The sequence below is a fragment of the Elephantulus edwardii genome, unplaced genomic scaffold (assembly GCF_000299155.1).
Source record: "Elephantulus edwardii isolate Elephantulus edwardi_28Jun2011 unplaced genomic scaffold, EleEdw1.0 scaffold00103, whole genome shotgun sequence".
Lineage (NCBI taxonomy): Eukaryota > Metazoa > Chordata > Mammalia > Macroscelidea > Macroscelididae > Elephantulus > Elephantulus edwardii.
Genome location: NW_006399853.1, coordinates 3,441,985 through 3,460,883, shown reverse-complemented (window position 1 = coordinate 3,460,883; position 18,899 = coordinate 3,441,985). Strand labels below are relative to the sequence as shown.

The following is an 18,899-nucleotide window of genomic DNA, read 5'->3' as shown; positions in this document are numbered from 1 at the left end:
GAACAGCAGATCTGAACCCTGTCCTGTCCTCCACCTCTGATGTATTTGAGCCTTTTGCTTCAGACACTGTGTCAGTCTATCTCACTGAGGGTCTTCCTCTCTTTCACTGACCCTCCGCCTTTCCCAACATGCTGTCCCATTCTGAGGAACAGCCCCTCCTAACAGTGCACACAAAGTACATGAGATGAAGTTTCTCCATGCTTGCCTCTTGTAGGAGCCCCACAGGGCCTAGTAAAACGGCCCCACCGGGTCTTCTGTGCTGTGTTTTACAGGAGCAGATTGGCAGGCTGCCTGGTCTTTCTCTGAGTGGATTCGAACCACTAACCTTTTGGTTAGCGGCAACTGCTTACTCATTTCCCTACCAGGACTCCCTTACCTAACCTTAAGGAACTGGAACATCCCTTCCCATCCTTACAGAATGGCCTCCAGAAAGTCCTGTGGGGACCTCCCCACATTAAAGCAGGGAGGAGGTGTGTGCGGTGTGCGCAGGAGAGCACGGGAACTTTCAGTGCCATCCCCCCACACACAAATAAAATGCATTTATACTCATGATGATTGGAATTTTAATGCTGGAGACAAGTAAGAGAGTCATTGGTTGGAAAATATGGCCTTGGTGAGATAAATAATGAGGGGAAATAGCATTGGCAGGATCCTGCAAGACATTAGAAATTTAGTTTCAATTTGTCAAGGTGTTTTTCTTCCCTCCATGAACTTTAGGTACACATAAATTACGTCATTTATTCATGGCCTTTATACCTGGTTTGTAAAATAGTAAATTAAATGCGAAGAGTTTACATTTGAAAATAAAAGAGTAAAACACACACACATGAGACACAGGTAGTAAGAGTCTGGGTCATCTTTATTCCTTTGTTCTCTAGAACATTATTTTTTCCCCAAGTAAACAAACTTAGACATAATATAAATTCAATAGGTATAAATGTAGAGGTCGTGGAAAGTATGCCCTTGCTTGTTAGAACTGTTACTCATGGAGAATAGAGCATGAATTGTTTCTGCAAAAGAACGCGGAAGTAAGCACTCATTCGATGAATCCCCATGACACACTCTCTCGGTACCAAGCAGAGTCCTTGTGCATTTAACACGAAACCAGAAACTGAAAATGAAGAGCAGGGCCCACTCGCTTCTTAACTTCCTTCCACATCACAATAACAAATTGTTGTTAGATGAGCCAACTCCAGCTCATAACAGCCCCCATGTACAACAGATGGCAGTGGCCCAGCTCCGCCCCTCCTCACAGTCTATGCAGGGTCTGCCCATTGCTGCGGTCACTGTGGTAAGCCACTTCACTCAGAGTCCTCCTCTTCCTTGATGACCTGACACTTTTCCAAGTATTATGCCTTTCTCTAAGGCTTGATGTCTCCTGACAACATGCCCAAGTCTGTGAGGCAGTCTCACCATCCTTGCTTCTGAGGTATGCTCTGGTAGCACTTCTCCCAAGACAGATTTGTTTGGGTTTTTTGGCAGTCCATGGCATATTTAGGGAATTCAAAAGCATCAGTTCTTCTTCATTCTTCCTTATTCAGTGTCCAATTTGCATGTGCATATGAAGCAATGGGAAATACCATGACTTGAGGCAGGTTCACCTTAGTCTTTAAAGTGATATCCTTGCTCTCTGGCACTTTAAAGAGGTGCTGGGCAGCAGATTCCCACTCCCCAGTACAAAAAAATTAAAAATTAATTTGAAAAAAAGAAAAAATTAACTTGGCTTTGGCACACGTATGCTTCACTTGCTGAGCTCAGAGAACAAACTCCAGGGAGCAAATGTCCCCTGAGCCCATGTGTGAAGACTTCACCTCCAGGATCTTAAAACACAAACAGGTAATGAGTGAATTCCAAAGAGAACAAAGTCTGTCAGGCCAATCCCAAAATATATTCTTGGAATAAAGTTCACTCTAAATTTTTATTTCTACCTAGGAGTCTTCTTATTGGGTGCTAACTTATCCTCCCTACTCACAAAAAGAACAGATGTATCAAGCTGTAGATAGTCTGTGATTCAGAATAATGTAATGATTACTATCTCCAGTTCTGGAGTCTCACAACCTGGGTTCAAGTCCTGGGTAAGCCTCTTCCTAAGAACTAATTCTCAAACCTCTTTATTCCTCAGTTTCCTCATTTGTAAAATGGGTAAAATTCAATAGTAACTCAGTGTCAGCACAGGATGGGATGGAGTTTTAATCTGTTGTTTGCAGAGTCACTGTGTGTCACAGATGATTCCATGGTACCAAACAATAACAAGTGCATTTGCATAGTCACTGGCTAGGTTGGAACTACACCCAAGTCTTTTCACTCTCAAACTTTGTGTTCTCAGAACAGAAGGCAGTACAGGATCAAGCTGGTACCTGCCTGTTATCTTTGTCTCATGAATAAAGTAAACATTTGATGCACAGCTCTTTTATTTCATATTCAAGCCAATATATGAGACATTCCATGCTGCTTGATCAGAGTTCAGGGTTCTGATCATCTCAGTATTTTTCTGGTTGGTACCTTTGCTAAGACCCTGATGGGAAAAGTAAAAAAAAACCAACAAAAAAACCCCAACGCAGATCTTGTTTGTAGGGGACTCACCATCCTCTCTGATCATGCTTTTCTTTCAGTTTCTGCCATGTTGGAAAATGAGAGCATTCAGGGTCTCTCTGGGGTGAAGCCAACCGGGTACCGGAAGCGCTCCTCCAGTATGGTGGACGGAGACAACTCCTACTGCCTGGAAGCCGTCGTCCGCCAGATGAATGCCTTTCACTCAGTCATGTGTGACCAGGGCCTGGACCCCGAGATCATCCAGCAGGTGTTCAAACAGCTCTTCTACATGATCAACGCGGTGACGCTCAACAACCTGCTTCTGCGGAAGGACGCCTGCTCCTGGAGCACAGGGATGCAGCTCAGGTAGAAGCCACGTGAGGGGCCCCCAGTGCACAGGCTACAGCTGGACACCAGGCAGCACTCGCCTCTCAGGCTCAGCCTATACCCAACACTATAAGCATGCTGGGTCCGATTCACCAAACACTGAGGTGACACTCAGTAAACAAAGAAGCTCAAAGCCAGAAAAGTTTGCTCATTTGATCCAAAGACAGAAAATGCAATGTTAGGAGCTCAGGTAGCATAGTGAGTTTGTTAACATGCTGCACCACTAACTGAAAGATCAGCAGTTCGAATCCACCTGCTGCCCTGTGGGAGTAAGATGAGCAGTCTCCTCCCAGAGAGAAGCCAGCATAGGGTTGTGATGAGTCGGAATCAACTGGTGGGCAGTGGATTGATGGCAGAGAAGTTAGGAAGTAAGAAGCAGAAGGGCCCATATTGAAATGTGTTTGAGAATTTTAAAAATCAGTTGCTTAAATTCTATCTATTTAATTCCCTTCCTCCTATTAACCATTTATACCAACACTTTCGGTATGCCACCCTTGCTTGAGATTAAGCACCTATTCACTCATAAACTCATTCACTCACACAGCATTTCCTGAGTGCCAGGCAGTTCTCTCCAGCTTCACCCCCTTGGGATAATAATGATGAGAGATAACACTAGATACATCCAGGCTGCTGAGTAAACACAACATATGATCTTGTCCTGAATCAGAGTGACTGACTTTACACAGTGCACTTTTTACCTGTGTTTTAGGTACAATATAAGTCAACTTGAAGAGTGGCTCCGGGGCAGAAACCTTCACCAGAGTGAAGCAGTTCAGACGATGGAGCCTCTGATCCAAGCTGCCCAGCTCCTGCAGTTAAAGAAGAAGACCCCAGAGGACGCCGAGGCCATCTGCTCGCTGTGCACCTCCCTCAGCACCCAGCAGGTACGGTGGCTTGACACCTCCTCCAGCCAGGGCGCTCAGCCACGGCGCTCAGTGCAAGCTTCCATCTGGCCCTGGCTCCCATTTCTCACCTGTTTTGTCAGTTTTACAGCACTGCCTTCCAGCTATTAATACCCTTAATGATAGAGTAGACCCATCGAAGGCCCTGTGGAGTAATCGTTGAGGTGCTAAGTGAAAGATTCAAATTCACTGCTGCTCCTTGGAGAGAGGTGAGGCCCTTCTGGCTCGGAGATTTACAGCCTGGGGACCCAGTGGGTAGTTCTCTGCCTGCAGGTTCACTGTTGGTCTGAATTGATTTGATGGCGGTGAGAATGATCCATTCTGAAGTTTCAGCTGATGAGATGTTCCCAGAGGAACTAAAGCCCGCGTGTGAAGCGAGACACCCCAGTTACAGTTTTCTAGTAACTCTCAGAGCTTTGCTGCTCACATAGAAAGATAAAATAGTAAACCTGCAAAACATCAAGCTTTCTATAACACAATGAGTTCTGCAATAGTTTCTTCAGAAATTGGAAGTGCTGGGAATTTGGTATGAGAAAAACTGCTTTAGTTATCATTTAATGTCAGTATTGTCATACATTTGCTTAGGTATCATTTAAAAGAAAACATTAAGAGTCTTTGTGGTTGTTGTATGTGCCATCAAGTTGATTCTGACTCAGAGCAACCCAACTACGTAAAACAGGAAGAAACACCGCCTGATCCAACATTGTCCTTTAAATCATTGCCATGTTTGAGCCCATTTTTGCAATGACTGTATATTGCATGGCATTAAAGGTCGTTCTCTTTCACACTGACCCTCTGCTGCTTGACCACCAAGCATGGTGTCCTCCCGGATTTGGTCCCTCCTGATAACATGACCAATGAGGGTATACCATCCTTGCTTCTGAAGGGCATTTTTATTATAATTTCTCCAGGATGTATTTGTTCATTCTTATCTAGCCATGGTGTATTCAATATTTTTCACCAACCTTTAAAGGCATTTATTTTTTTTTTATTTCCGGTAGCATTAGATTTATTTTAAGCTTTATTAAAACATTGCTCAGCCACACATCAGTCTTGGACAAACCTTCAGCCTCTATTCTTTTTCAGTCATATTTATTCATTGCTCTGTTTATGAACCAAGGGTTTAAATGTCCCTTTTCTTTAAAAGAATAAAAACAACACAAAAATCTCACTTTGTATAGTATTACTTGGTTACATCAATATTCCCAATCCATCCAGAAATAAATCCTTCCACATGCAGGGCAAGCTCATCCTGCATCATGGTTGCTCCTGTTTGGACACAGAGCATGGAGATCAGCATGAGGAAATCAGACTTTCCAGAGAAATGATGCATCTTCACTATGTTCAGCATGAAAGAAAATAAGAAAAAACAGAGTGAATACTTCTTAATACAGCAATTAAACATAACCTTACTTCTTCCACTAGCTAAAAGATGAAATACCAATTCTTTTTTCTTTCCTACTCACAATAAATTTGTAAATATTTGTGGTAATTTGAGTGAAGGTTTACAGAACAAATTTATTTTCCACTCATCAGGTCAGACACACTTTATAGTTCATAATGTTAATTGCAACTCCCAAAATCTAACAGTATTCTTCCCCCTTCATTCTTATGTATACCATTTCCATTCACCCTTCTGTCCTATCCTTTCTTAAATCCTGTGCTTTATCTCTGGACAAATCCTGCACTTTTTTTTTTTTTTAAATTTTTGTGTGCGTGTACCGTCAAATCAGATCTGACTGGTACAGGAGGATATTGCGCCTCCTTCTCCGGCCGAGCGTCTGGTGGATTTGAACCGTGTTCCTCTGGGATTGCAGTGCAGCTTCTTGCCACTAGGCCACCAGAGCTCCCCAAATCCTGCACTTTTAATCTTGTGGGGCTCATTGATCTGAGGACTGAGTACCTCCCTGGTATTACTGTTTTACCTTTAGACCTCTCTGTTGTTTGGCTGAAAGGTGTACCAAGAGGGTAAGTTTAATTCCAGACTTGAAGGGTGACTAGGAAAAGTTTTCGTGGGGTTCAACCCATCTCTATCAGACTGGTGAACTTTGTCTTTTTATGATGTCAGATGAGACTCTGAATATTATGTTAGAGCCAGGAAGCCAAAGCTAAAGGAAGAATCAAGCAATCAAAGAGCTGAACAGAAAATTTCAAAAGGCAGCTCGGGACGACAAAGCAAGATACTTAATAATGAAATGTGCAGAGAGCTGGCGTCAGAAAATGAAAAGGGCCGAATTCGCTCAGCGTTTCTTAAGCTGAAGGAATTGAAAAATAAATTCAAGCCACCGGTGGCAATACTTAAGGATACTTTGGGTAGAATGTTAAATGATCGAGGAAGCATTAAATGAAGATGGAAGGAGTACACAGAGTCACTGTATCAGAAGGAATTGGCTGACCCAGAAGAATTTCATGAAATAACATATGAGCAAGAGCCTGTGGTGATGGAGGAAGTTCAAGTTGATCTGAAGGAATTGGCAAATAAACAAGGCTCCAGGAGTTGACAGCGTACCAAGTGATTTATTTTAACAAACAGACGCTGCCCTGGATGTGCCCACTAAGTTGTGCCAAGAAATCTGGAAGACAGCCAGCTGGCCAACTGATAGGAAAAGATCGATATTTGTTCCCATTCCAAAGAAAGATGACCCAACAGAGTGCGGAAATTATTGAACAGTATCATTAATATCACATACAAGCAAGATTCTGCTAAAAATTATCCAAAAACAATTGGAGCAATATGTCAACAGAGAACTGCCAGATGTGCAGGCTGGATTTAGAAGAGGTCGTGTTACTAGGAATATTGTAGCCAATGTTAGATGGATTTTGGCAAAAAGCAAAGAATACCAGAGGAATGTCTATCTGTGCTTCCTTGACTCTGCAAAGGCTTTTGACTTTGTTGATCACAACAAGCCGTGGCTGACTCTGAGAAGAATGGGAATCCCAGAACATTTGATTGTGCTTATGAGAAACCTATACTTGGACCAAGAGGTGATTGTCAGAACAGAGCAAGGAGACACTACATGGTTCAAAATCAAGAAGGGGGCCCATCAGGGATGTATTTTGTCACCATACCTTTTCAATCTGTATGCAGAACAGATCATCTGAGACACTGGCCTGTATGAGGAGGAATGTGACATCAGGATTGATGTGTTATGCAGATGACACAACCCTGCTTGCTGAAACTGAGGAGGGCCTGAAGCACTTGTTACAGAAGATCAAGGACTGCAGTCTTCAATATGGATTGAAGCCCAACATCAAGAAAACAAAGATTCTCACCACTGGGCCAATTGGCAGCATCAGTATGGATGGTGAAGAGATTGAGATACTTAACAGTTTTAGTTTGCTTGGCTCCACAGTCAACTCTCTTGATACCAGCAGCCAGGAAATCAAGAGGCGAATTGCATTGTGAAAGTCAGCTGTGAGGGACCTCTTAAGAGTACTGAAGAGCAACGATGTCAGGGTGGAGACTAAGGTGTGCTTGAACTGGACATCAGAGAGTTGGATAGTGACTAGGGATGATAGAAAGAGAACTGATGCCTTTGAGCTGTGGTGCTGAAGGAGAGTGTTGAATATACCATGGACTGCTAGGAGAAGAAACAGGTTTGTCCTGGTGAAGGTGAAGCTGGAATGCTCTTTGGAGTCAAGGATTCTGAAGCTTTGTCTGACATACTTTGGGCATGTTTCAAGGCCTGGTCCTTGGAGAGGGACATCATATTTGAGAGAGTGGAGCGACGGTGAAGGAGAGGAAGACCCTCCATGAGATGGATTGGTTCTGTAATTGGGGTGGTGGGAGTGAGTGTGTCGGAGACGGTGAGGTTGGCACAGGATAGAACAGCATTTAGGGCTCTTGTATATAGATAGGGTCTTATGAGTCGCAAGTGACTCTATGGCACATAACAACAAAACAACAACAAAAAAAACCCCCAAAACCTTTAAAGAATATTTCTTGCTTCCATAAATGTACTAACAGTTTTTAAACACTGTTCCCCTTTCAAATAGATTTTATTTTTGTAAACTTCTCTTTAGGGTGTAGCTGGCCCTCTTGCCTCACACCATTTGGGCAGGCCATTTCCAGCAAACAGTCTGTAGGCAGACAGATGATAATATCCCATGCAGTAAGAAAATCAGTTTTTTTATAAATGACTTTGTTTTAGGCATGGGAGGGTGCTGTGGGGCAGGGGGGAATCTTCTTTATAAACTCCCCAGTTCTATCATGAGGAATCAGTGCCTTTGTGTGGCATGTTAGAGAAGAGTATGAATATTCCATGAACTGCCCAATGAACCAAAAAAACATATGTTTGAGAAAAGTGCAGCCAGGATTCTCCTTAAAGACAAGGCTAATGAAACTTCATCTCACATACTTTGGACATGTTAGGAGAGACTAGTCCTTGGGGGGAAAAATCATGCTTGGAAAGGTGGAGGTCGGTGAAAGAGTGGAAGCCCCCCTGTAAGATGTATTAACACAGTAAATGTAACAATGGGCTCAAGTATATCAGAGATAATAATATGACACAGGATAGGGCACTAATAGGGCCACTCTGAGTTTTAGTGGACTCTATGGTACCTAGCAACAACCTCTTGAAGAAACCTTTTAATTACTAGTTCTTAAGAGGCTGAAAACTTCAGACAACCATGTCCTAAAATTCTCATTATTTTGCAAGCCATCAGGTTTTGGAGGTGGGGCAGAATAAGGATGTAGAAGATAGAGTAAAAGGACTCAGATCTACTTAGCAAAACTCTGGGTTCTAGTTTATTAAATGTAGATTGCTGGTATAAATATTCAAGCCTCATGTAAGTTGTAGGGCTCTCTGAAGAGGATCATGTCCCATGCCAATTGTTATACTGTCTTTAAAGCTCAAAAGTCAGCTTACGTTCCTTTAGCTCTGTGTCAAACTTTTGTTTTCATCCCAACAGATTGTGAAAATTTTAAACCTTTATACTCCCTTGAATGAATTCGAAGAACGGGTAACAGTGGCCTTTATACGAACAATTCAGGTGAGTATTACAATATTAAGTAATTTTAAGGTTTCCTCCCTTTCAGCTTTACATCCTCAGAAACTCGGTGGAGGGACGCTGTGAGTCAGAGTGGACTCAATGGCTGAAAGTTTGAGTTTTTGAGTTTGAGCCTGAGGCTTGGCCTAATAAAGGAAATACAATGTTCGAGTAATACTTTTACTTCTCTTTATTGATAGAACACTGATTGTAGTATATGCTGAAAGAGCCTGTGTTCTTTAGCTTCCTACTGGGGTGAAAAGGAAGCCTCCTACATGAATAGTTCATTATACTCAGAAAAGCACTGCCTTTCAGATTTTAAAAACCTGCACCACTAAGCAGAATTAACAAATGCAACTAATAGTGTTTTAGGAAAGAAATTTGGATTCTTTAGTCTTGTCTCTAAGACTTATAAAATTTGTCTTGAAGAATGTCTTTTAGATAATATGTTAGGGAAAAGATGTTTTAAATCTATCTTTTCTCAAGGAGGAGTCTTTGGCATGCAAATAGTTAGCTCACCTGGCTACTAAGTACCTACAGGTACTTCAAAACTAAGGCCTGGTGATCTGCTCCCAAAATATCATTACAAGTCCGATGAAGCACAGTTCTGTCACACATGAAGTCACCATGAGTCAGAGCCAACTTGTTTTGGTTTTATTTCTTTTTTGTGGCATCCACTTCCTAAACCACATGCTTTGGAAACTCTGAACTTTGATAAATGTCTATAAAAGGCTTGAGGCCTTTTGTTCATTGGATCGCTATGAGTCGTGCTTGACTTGACAGCAATCAATAACACCAACAACAATAACATTTTTTCTTTATGCTGGGTTGCGTACAAAGTTTGTATACGTTGTTTTTCACAACAGATATTTCTTATTTCCTTTACCCACACCTCTCCCTCTACCCATCTAATTGTGCAGGAGTGGCATCTACTTCCTAAACTCTGTGAACATTGATAAATGTCAGTAATTGTAGAGGGGCTTGAGGCTTTTTGTTCATACTGTTGCTATGTGCTTGACTGAAGGCAATCAACAACAACAACAACAACAACAACAACGTGATTACCCCCACCCACCCTCACTCCTCTTCTTCTTCTCTCCCCTCCTTGTCTCCTCATACACATTTTACTAGTTATTTCTACAATAATGGTCTTATAAAGTATTTGTCCTTATGGGACTGAATCAGTTGACTTAGCATAATGCCCTCCTGTCCCTCCCAAGTTAGGTAGTGATTTACAAAATCATTGCTCTTGCATGCTGTATAGTATTCTATCAGGTGAATGCACCATAATTTCTCAATCCGTTCAATTTTGGTTGGACATTTGGGCTATTTCCTGTTCTTGTGATGGTGAATAATGCTGCTATGAACATTGGTGTACAAATCTCCATTTGTGCCTTAGTTCTAATTTTCTTTGGGTATGTTCCAAGCAGTGGAATAGCTGGGTCATATGGTATTTCTATGTTCAGCTTTTTGAGGAAACACCAAACTGTCTTCCAGAGTGGTTGTACCATTTTAGAGTTCCGCCAACAGTGTATACGAGTTCATATTTCTCCACATCCTCCCCAGTGTTTATTACTTGCGTTCTATTAAACTTTGTCACTGCTACCAGGGTGAGATGCTCTCTCATTGGGGTTTTGATTTGCATCTCTCTTACTGCCAGTGATTTTGCGCATTTCTTCATGGCTTTATTTCTTAAGACTATGATAATTTCTTTATATAACGATGAATTTCCTAAATTTGAATTTGAATGATCTTGGGCTAAGTACATAATCTTCATATGTTTCTTTAACTGCCAACAACTGAATGGTGAATTGTATAGCAATTGCTCAGAAAAATGGTAACTATGCAGTCCTGTTGGCCTAGTGATAAGAAGCTCCACTGCAATCTTGAAGGCATGCAGTTCGAATCCACCAGCTGCTCCATGGGAAAAGGATGGTCAGTCTCCTCCCACCCAATTAGCTACCTGTAAAAACCTGCTGGAGGGTCAGCTATGGGTCAGTTCCAACTCAACAGTACACAACAATACTTTTCCCTAATGTTTTATGTGAGAAATACCTTGAAATGACATCCTACTGTCTCAGGCTGGTATAAACTCTGTAGCCAGTAAAGTGATGCAGCACAACATAAATGTGTAAAAGGGGAAAGGGAGGAGAGGGACCCAAAATACGTGCTTATCAAATACATTGATGAACCATGGGAAGCACAGGGACCTGTGAACAGAAGCTATTGTCTTTGAAATACTTTTGGAATTTATTCCCCTTTTTTTAATAGAAGTTCACTGTAGAGAACAGAGTAAGTCGACAGAGACTCCCAGGTCTAAAAAGAACAATGGCAAAGGAGAAATTAGCTTTAGCATTGTTTATATGAAGAGAATAGTGTCTGGAGGTCAAAAAAGAATGCCAAGTCCGACTGAAGGTTGTTCTTTTAAGGGCGCTGGGGGAAATTGCTATTAAAGATACAGCAGAGAGAAGGAGGTAGAGACTTACCCAGCGTGGATAAGGCAAAGGAGTAGGAGCCTGGAGGATGTCGGGGAGGACGGCAAACAACAAGGCTTGGTCCTTTCACAGAAATAACGGTTAACCTGGAAAAACCAATACAAATTTGTTTGAGAACTCTGGAATCAGATCAGACACTTAAAGCAGCCAGGAAGTGTTTGTTAGAGGGAACAACTAGTGAAATCCACTGGCATTTGAATTATGTTGTCAAAGAGTATTGATTATACCAAGGACTGCCAGGAGAAATTACTAGAAAAGAACAGTCATGAGAGACTAAAAGCTTCCACCCTGAGATAAGAAAGAAAAAAAGAATGCTGGCTTCTGCTACTTTATTTAAAGCAGTACTAGCCAGAGGAATTGGGCAAGAAAAAAAGAAATGAGGCATCCAAAATGGAAAGGAATAGACATAAGTTTAGCTATATTCTCAGATGGCGTGGTTCTCTATGTTAGTTGTTTGGGGTTTTTGGGGTTGTTTTTTGTTTGTTTTTTTAAAACTCAAGAATGCATAGAAAATATATTTGAAGTAATAAATACATTCAGCATTATTGCATTATATAAAGCCAACAAACAATAAAGTCGGCTGTTAGGGACCTCTCCAAAGTACTGAAGAGCATTGGTTTCTCTCTGGAGACTAAGGTGCATCTGATACAGGCCATGGTCTTTGAAATCACTTGTTATGCATCAGCGAGTTGGACAAAGACTAGGGAGGATAGAAGGAGAATTGATGCTTTTGAGCTTTGGTGTTGGAGAGGAGTATTGAGGGACTACTAAATAAACAAATAGATTCATCCTGGAGAGGGTCAAACTGGGCTGCTCCTTGGAGGCAAGGATTCTGAGGCTTCTTCTGACATACTTTGGACATGTTGCAAGAAGGGACCAGTCCTTGGAGAGGGACATCATGCTTGGCAGGGTGGAGGGCAGGCGCAGGAGGGGAAGGCCCTCTGTGAGGTGGATTGATTCAGTGACTGTGGTAATCGGGATGGGTATATCTGAGATAGTGCGATTGGCACAGGACAGAGCAGGGTTTAGGGCTGTTGTACATAGGGTCGCTATGAGTCGCAAGCGACTGGATGGCACATAACAACAACAGTAAAGCCAACACACAATAATCAGGTGAGTTTTTATGTAGTAGAAATGAATAATCTGAAAAGGAAATTAAGAAAGCAGTTCTCAGGGCAGAACCAAGGTCAAAGGGAGAACAAAGGATTCAAGGAATATCAAGATGTTAACAAAGGGAGTGAACAGCCTCAATTACCTGGAGTGCCCCTCCCTTCCCTCCCTAGAAGACCACCCACCTGGCTAAACTACAATGGAATGTCCCTCCCTTCCCTCCCTAAAGACCTTCATTATAAAACCTGCCCTAATCCACTTGATGGTAAAGTGTTTCCCTGGTCTGTCCCTCCTCTGCCTGTTTCTCTGCAGACCAAGGAATCCCACCCGGTAGCCCCCTTATTAAAGCTTCTTTAGCGGGGGAGCTCTGGTGGCCTAGTGGCAAGGAGCTGCAACTACAATCTCAGAGGTGCGTGGTTTGAATCCACCAGATGCTTTCCCCAGGGAAGGAGGGACAATCTCCTCCTGTACCAGTCAGATCTGTTTTGACGGTACACTCACACACACAAAAATAATAAAAATAAAGCTTCTTCAGCTTAAAAAAAAAAGAGTTCTATTTATAATAAAAGAATTAAACACTTGGAAATTAATTTAACCAGAAAGGAACAAGATTTAATGAAGTTTTGTTCATTACTTAAAACTACAAAATGTTGCTGGAAGAAATTAAGAAGACCTCAATAAATAGGAAAGAATCCAATGTGTATGAATTGAAATACTTAATATTATCAAAATAGCAATAGTAACCAATGTAATCTAATAATCAGATGATGATATTAGCCAGTCTGATCTACAAATTTACTACAATAATTATCAAATTACAAAGGAGATTTTTTTAAGATTTATAAAGTCCCACCATAAAATTCAGATCAAGAAACTCCAAATAGCCAACTCTATCTTGAAAAAGACGAAGAAAGTTGGCATATTCTAATTTCAAAACTTACTGCAAAGCTACAGTAATCAAAACCGTGTGGTACTGGGAACACCTATATACCAATGGAATAGAATACAAAACCTAGAAATAAACTTATATTTATGGCTAACTGATTTTGAGAAAGGGTGCCAAGATTATTCCATAGGGAAACTACAATCTCTTCAATAAGGGGTGCTGAAAACACTGGGCAAATATATGCAGAAGAATGACATTTGACCATGACCTCACATCATACACAAAAATTAACACAAAATGAAACACAGACCTAAACATGTAAGCTAAAACTACAAGGCTTAGAAGAAAATAAAGTGGCCTATCTGCATGAACTTTGACACTGGTTTCTTTTATTTTTTTTTTAAAGGTTTTTTATTATTATTAACTTTAATGAAAATTTACAGAGACTTTGGATTTACATTCATTCATTGTTGCACTTTTCTCCCCACCTACACCTCCCCCCCAGTACACTCTTCTCTTTGAAAAGTAAAAGAAAAATTCTTTCATTATTTTACAATCCCTGCCCCCAGGGCCACTCTACTATGCACCTTTAGTTCTGGACTCCTGTCATGACAATAATACCTAATCACATATCCCTTTTAAACCGTTTTCTCCCTCATCTGTTTCAATGCAGTATACATTATTTATCCCATCTTTCTCAGTCTCCCTCCAACCCCAATGTCAGTCTTGTTTTATAACAGTGGCACTATGCAGTATTTGTCCTTTTGTGACTGAGATATTTCACTCAGCATAATGTCCACCAGGGTCACCCACTTTGAATAATATTGCATGAGTTTCTTGTTTTTCTCTAGCCACTTGTTTGTTGATGGACACCGGGTTGTTTCCAACTCCTTGCTATTGTGAACAAAGCCGTGATAAACATGGGTGTACATATATCTGCTTGGGCAGCAGTTATGGTCTCTTTGGGGTATATTCCCAGTAGTGGAATTGCTGGATCAAATGGTATCTCTATTTGCAACTTTTTGAGAAAGCGCCATACCACCTTCCACAGTGGTTGCACCATTTTATACTTCCACCAACAGTGAATAAAGGCTCCAGTTTCTCCACAACCTCGCCAGCATTTGTTGCTTGCTATTTTTTGCTATTCTTACAGGGGATGAGATGATATCTCATAGTTGTTTGCAACACTGGTATCTTAAATGGACCACCAAAAGCACAGACTGCAACAATAAAAAGACAAATTAGACTCATCAAAATGAAAAACTTTTGTATATCAGGTAACACTATTCAAAAGAGTGGAAAGACAACTCACAGAAATGGGAGGAAAGATTTACAAATAAAATATAAGCTTGGTATTGTTAGCTGCTGTTGAGTTGAATGTGACATATAGTAACCCTATGAACAACAGATCTGAACTCTGTCCTGTTCCTGTTCCAACCTCACAATCTCTGACATACTCGGTCCTGTTGCTGCTGTCACTCTGTCAGTCCATCTGGTTGAGGGTCTTCCTCTCTTCCACTCACCCTCCACCTTTCCAATCACGAAGTCCTTCTTCAAGAACAGCCTTTCTTAGCAGTATGTCCAAAGTATGTAAAATCTTTATCACTTTCACCTCCAAGGAGCATTCTGACTTCACCTTCTCCAAAGTGTATCTGTTTGTTCTTTTGGCAGTCCATGGATTTTCAGTACTCTTCTCTAATACAGCAGCTCTTAAGGCATCAATAATTCTCTCATCTTGATTCATTGTCCAGCTCTCAGATGCACAGCACGTGACTGAAAAAAAACCATGGCTTGAACCGAGTGCACCACAGTGCTCAAACTGGCAGCATTGCTCCTGAATGATTTGGAGCGATCTCTCCTCTAACTCAGTAACAAAAAAAAAGACATTCCAGTTTAAAAATAGAAAAATTTGCATAGACATTCCAGTTTAAAAATAGAAAATTTTAGGGGAGCTCTGGTGGCCTAGTGGCAAGGAGCTGCAACTATAATCCCAGAAGCGCACGGTTCGAATCCACCAGGTGCTCTGCCGGGGAAGGAGGGACAATCTCCTCCTGTACCAGTCAGATCTGATTTGATGGTACACAGACACACACAAAAAAATAAAATAATAAAATAAAATAAAAACTTAAAAAAATAGAAAGATTTGCATAGACATTTCTTAAAAAGAAAAACTAAAAATGAGCAATAAGGGTGTGATAGAAATAGAACATTATTAGTCTACAGAGAAATGCAAATCAAAACCACAGAAAAATATCACTGCATACTTACTAGGATGGCTGTTAGCTCAACAAAATTGAAATAAACAGCAAATATTGACTAGCAAATGGAGAAATTAGAACCTTTGTGCCTAACTGTGGGAAATTAAGTGGCACAGATACTATGGAAAACGCTGTTTGTCAGAAATGATAACTGTGACCTGACATCCCCTTAGATATATGCAAAAAAGAATTGAAAACAATCAATCACGTAGGTACTTAGACACCTGTGTTCATTGCAGCATCATTCACCGTACCCCAAACTGGAAACAACCCAAGTACCCATCAACAGATGAATAGATCAGCAAAACGTGGTAGATGTGTATACAGCAGAATATTATCTAGTCACTAAAGGCATGACATGATACTATATGCCCAGCGTGAGGGAACCTTGAAATCATCATGCCAAATGAAATAAGCCAGACAGAAAAGGTCATATACTGCATGACGATTGTGATTACATGAAATATCTAGAACAGGTAAATTCATAGAGACAAAAAGATTAGGCTCTAAATCACTGGCAAAAAAGAGAGTTTCAAATCAAAACCACAGTGAGATACCGTCTTACCCCAGCAGCAGTGGCAGAGTTTAACAGGACAGCCAGCAATAAATGTTGGAAAGGTGGAAACTCTTATATACTGCTGATGGGATTGTAAAATGGCACAACCACTCTAGAAGGCAGTTTGATGTTTCCTACAAAAAAACTGAACATAGAAATTCCATATGACCCAGCTATTATTCCACTGCTAGGAATATACCCCCAAAAATGAGAACGGAGACACAAATAGAGATTTGTACACCAGGGTTCATAGAAGCATTATTCACCATCACAAGAGTAAGGAAGCATGTGTAACAATGAAAGAATTTTTCTTTTACTTTTCAAAGAGAAGAGCAAACTAGGGATGAGGGGTGGGCAGGGAGAAGAGTGCAACAATGAATGAATGAATGAATGAATGAATGGAAATCCAAAGTCTCTGTAAACTTTCATGAAAATTAATTTTTAAAAAAATAATAAGGAAACAGGCCAAAAGTCCAACCGCTGAATAGATTGAAAAATTGTGGTTAATTCACATGATGGAATACTATGCAGCACTCAGGAGCAACAATTTGGAAAAATACTACATAACTTGGGAGAGGCTGGAGAACGTTATGCTGAGTGAATTAACTCAGTCTCATAAGGACAAATACTGATAAGACCATTATTGTAAAAATAGAAGGATAACTAGTAAAACCTGTATGGGAACCCAAAAGGGGAAGAGGTGGGAACAGAGGGGAAGAGGATGTGTAGGAGGGGAAAGCACAGGTTTGTACAATTTGATGGGTGGTGGGAGGGAGTGAAGAAAGCAGGAAAGATCCAGCAGGGATCTGAAAAGACGGGTAATGGTGAGCATAGTCCAGTCGTTATTAGCTTTATAAAACATGATATATGGGAATGATTGTATGAAACATGTTAATGAAGGAAAGTGTGAAACACACATCAAAAAACCCCCACTATGTACACCTGTGGAACACAATGTATATGAATAATTATATACATAACAGTTTTTAAAAAATAGATTAGAGGTGTTTGGGGGCTGGAGGGTGGTGTAGTGGGGAGTTACTACACAGGAAGTGCAGCATCTCTAGCTGTGGTATTGAAAACTCTTTGGGGAAAAAAAATAATTGGTAGTCAATGGTCACATATCTTTTTTAATGTACTTAACGCCAGTGAAATATGTGATTACACAGGTTAAAAAAGTAAGTTTGCTTTGGAAAAAAAAAGAAAAGAAAAATGAAAACATAAAAGTAAATATTCTGGGCTATGTAGATTTTACAAGGGGCCCTAGTGGTGCAGTGGTTAAAGTATTCTGGTGCCAGTGAAATGGTCAGCAATTCAAATCTGCCAACTGCTCACAAGGAGAAAGATGTGGTGGCTAGCAGTATTTATCAAGATTAATAGATTGTCATTAAAATCTCAAATAAAATTAAAAAATTGATGAACAGACGTTGAAACCTTACAGAGTTGCTGTGAGCTAGAAGTCAACTTGGCAGCAGAAGGTTTTGTTTGGGGCGCATGTTTTGTCACAGTATTAAGTACATACATACTTGTGTGTGCATTTATGTGCAAACCATGCTGTTGTGGCTGCTTCCTAGATACGAGGACTCCCCTGAGGCCAGCAGAGCGTCCAGAAGGGGCAACAAGCATTCCAAGGGAAAGAGACACACACACCCCTTTCACCCAGCTGCCCCCTCTCCCAGCCACATAGAGGAGGGAGTGGATGGAAAGGCCCCTTCAGGACCACCAATAGACCATGCTGAAGGCAACCAACCATTTCTACTACTAATTTTTATGGAGAGTTGACAGTTTACATAGAGCAAAGGGCATGTTTGGAAATCTGAGAGGGAGAGCAGTAACCCCTAATACACTGACAGCAGCTCTGTTTACAAGTAGAGAATTCAGAGTGAAGGTCAGAGGACACCTACATGCCAAGTCCAAGGCAGGTTTGCTTAAGTAAGAACAAAGGGACATTCACAAGAGGATAGAAGTCATATATTAACACCAAAGATGTGGGCAACCAGATGCTGAGTCTTCCCAAGAAACCAAGTTCAGTAGTTGTCTGGCAAGTCTATTAAAGAAAAAGTTCTTGAGCGTTGGAGGGAGCTTTTTGCCAGCTCTTATTCTGCATTCTGTATCTCCCAATACAAAGTTCAGAGGAAATGGAGAGAAATCAGTCTCACCCTCTTGAACTTGACCCCATACACACAATACATACATGTTGCTCCTTTAAGAGGCCATTTACAGCCAGCTCTGGTGGCCTAGTGGTAGGAAACTGCACTGCAATCCCAGAGGTGAGCGGTTCAGATCCACCAGATGCTCTGCTGAAGAAGGAGGAACAATCATCGCCTCCTGTAGCAGTAAGATCCAATTTGACGGTATACACATAAAAAAAAAGAATAAATAAATAAAAAGATTTTAAAAAACAAAAAGAAGCCATTTACATGGACAGTATCACCAGTGTATACTCACATTTGAAAATGTATGCCTCTGATGGTGGCAATTTATCTCAAAAAGGTAGAGAGTTGTTGTTGTTGTGCTGACCAGCTGATTCAGCCTCTTAACACTACAAGACAAATTAACTATCCCATGTTGTTGTTGTTATGTGCCATTGAGTCGTTTGTGACTCATAGCCACCCTGTGTACAAGAGCCCTAAATGCCATTCCATCCTGTGCCAACCTTGCCATCTCAAACACATTCATTCCCACCACTCCACTCACAGAATCAATCCATCTCATCAAGGGTCTTCCTCTCCTTCGCTGCCCCTCCACTCTCCCAAACATGATGTCCCTCTCCAGGGACCAGTC

General features: G+C 41.1%; 1 protein-coding gene across 1 annotated transcript in view; it reads left to right on the top strand.

The window, feature by feature from the left end:
- MYO5B (myosin VB) overlaps positions 1 to 18,899 on the top strand; it is a 224,013-nt gene that overhangs the window by 196,250 nt on the left and 8,864 nt on the right. The window contains exons 36-38 of the mRNA XM_006891707.1: positions 2,613 to 2,898; positions 3,629 to 3,803; positions 8,733 to 8,813. Coding sequence (XP_006891769.1) covers positions 2,613 to 2,898; positions 3,629 to 3,803; positions 8,733 to 8,813 — 542 coding nt within the window. The remainder of the gene's footprint in view (positions 1 to 2,612; positions 2,899 to 3,628; positions 3,804 to 8,732; positions 8,814 to 18,899) is intronic.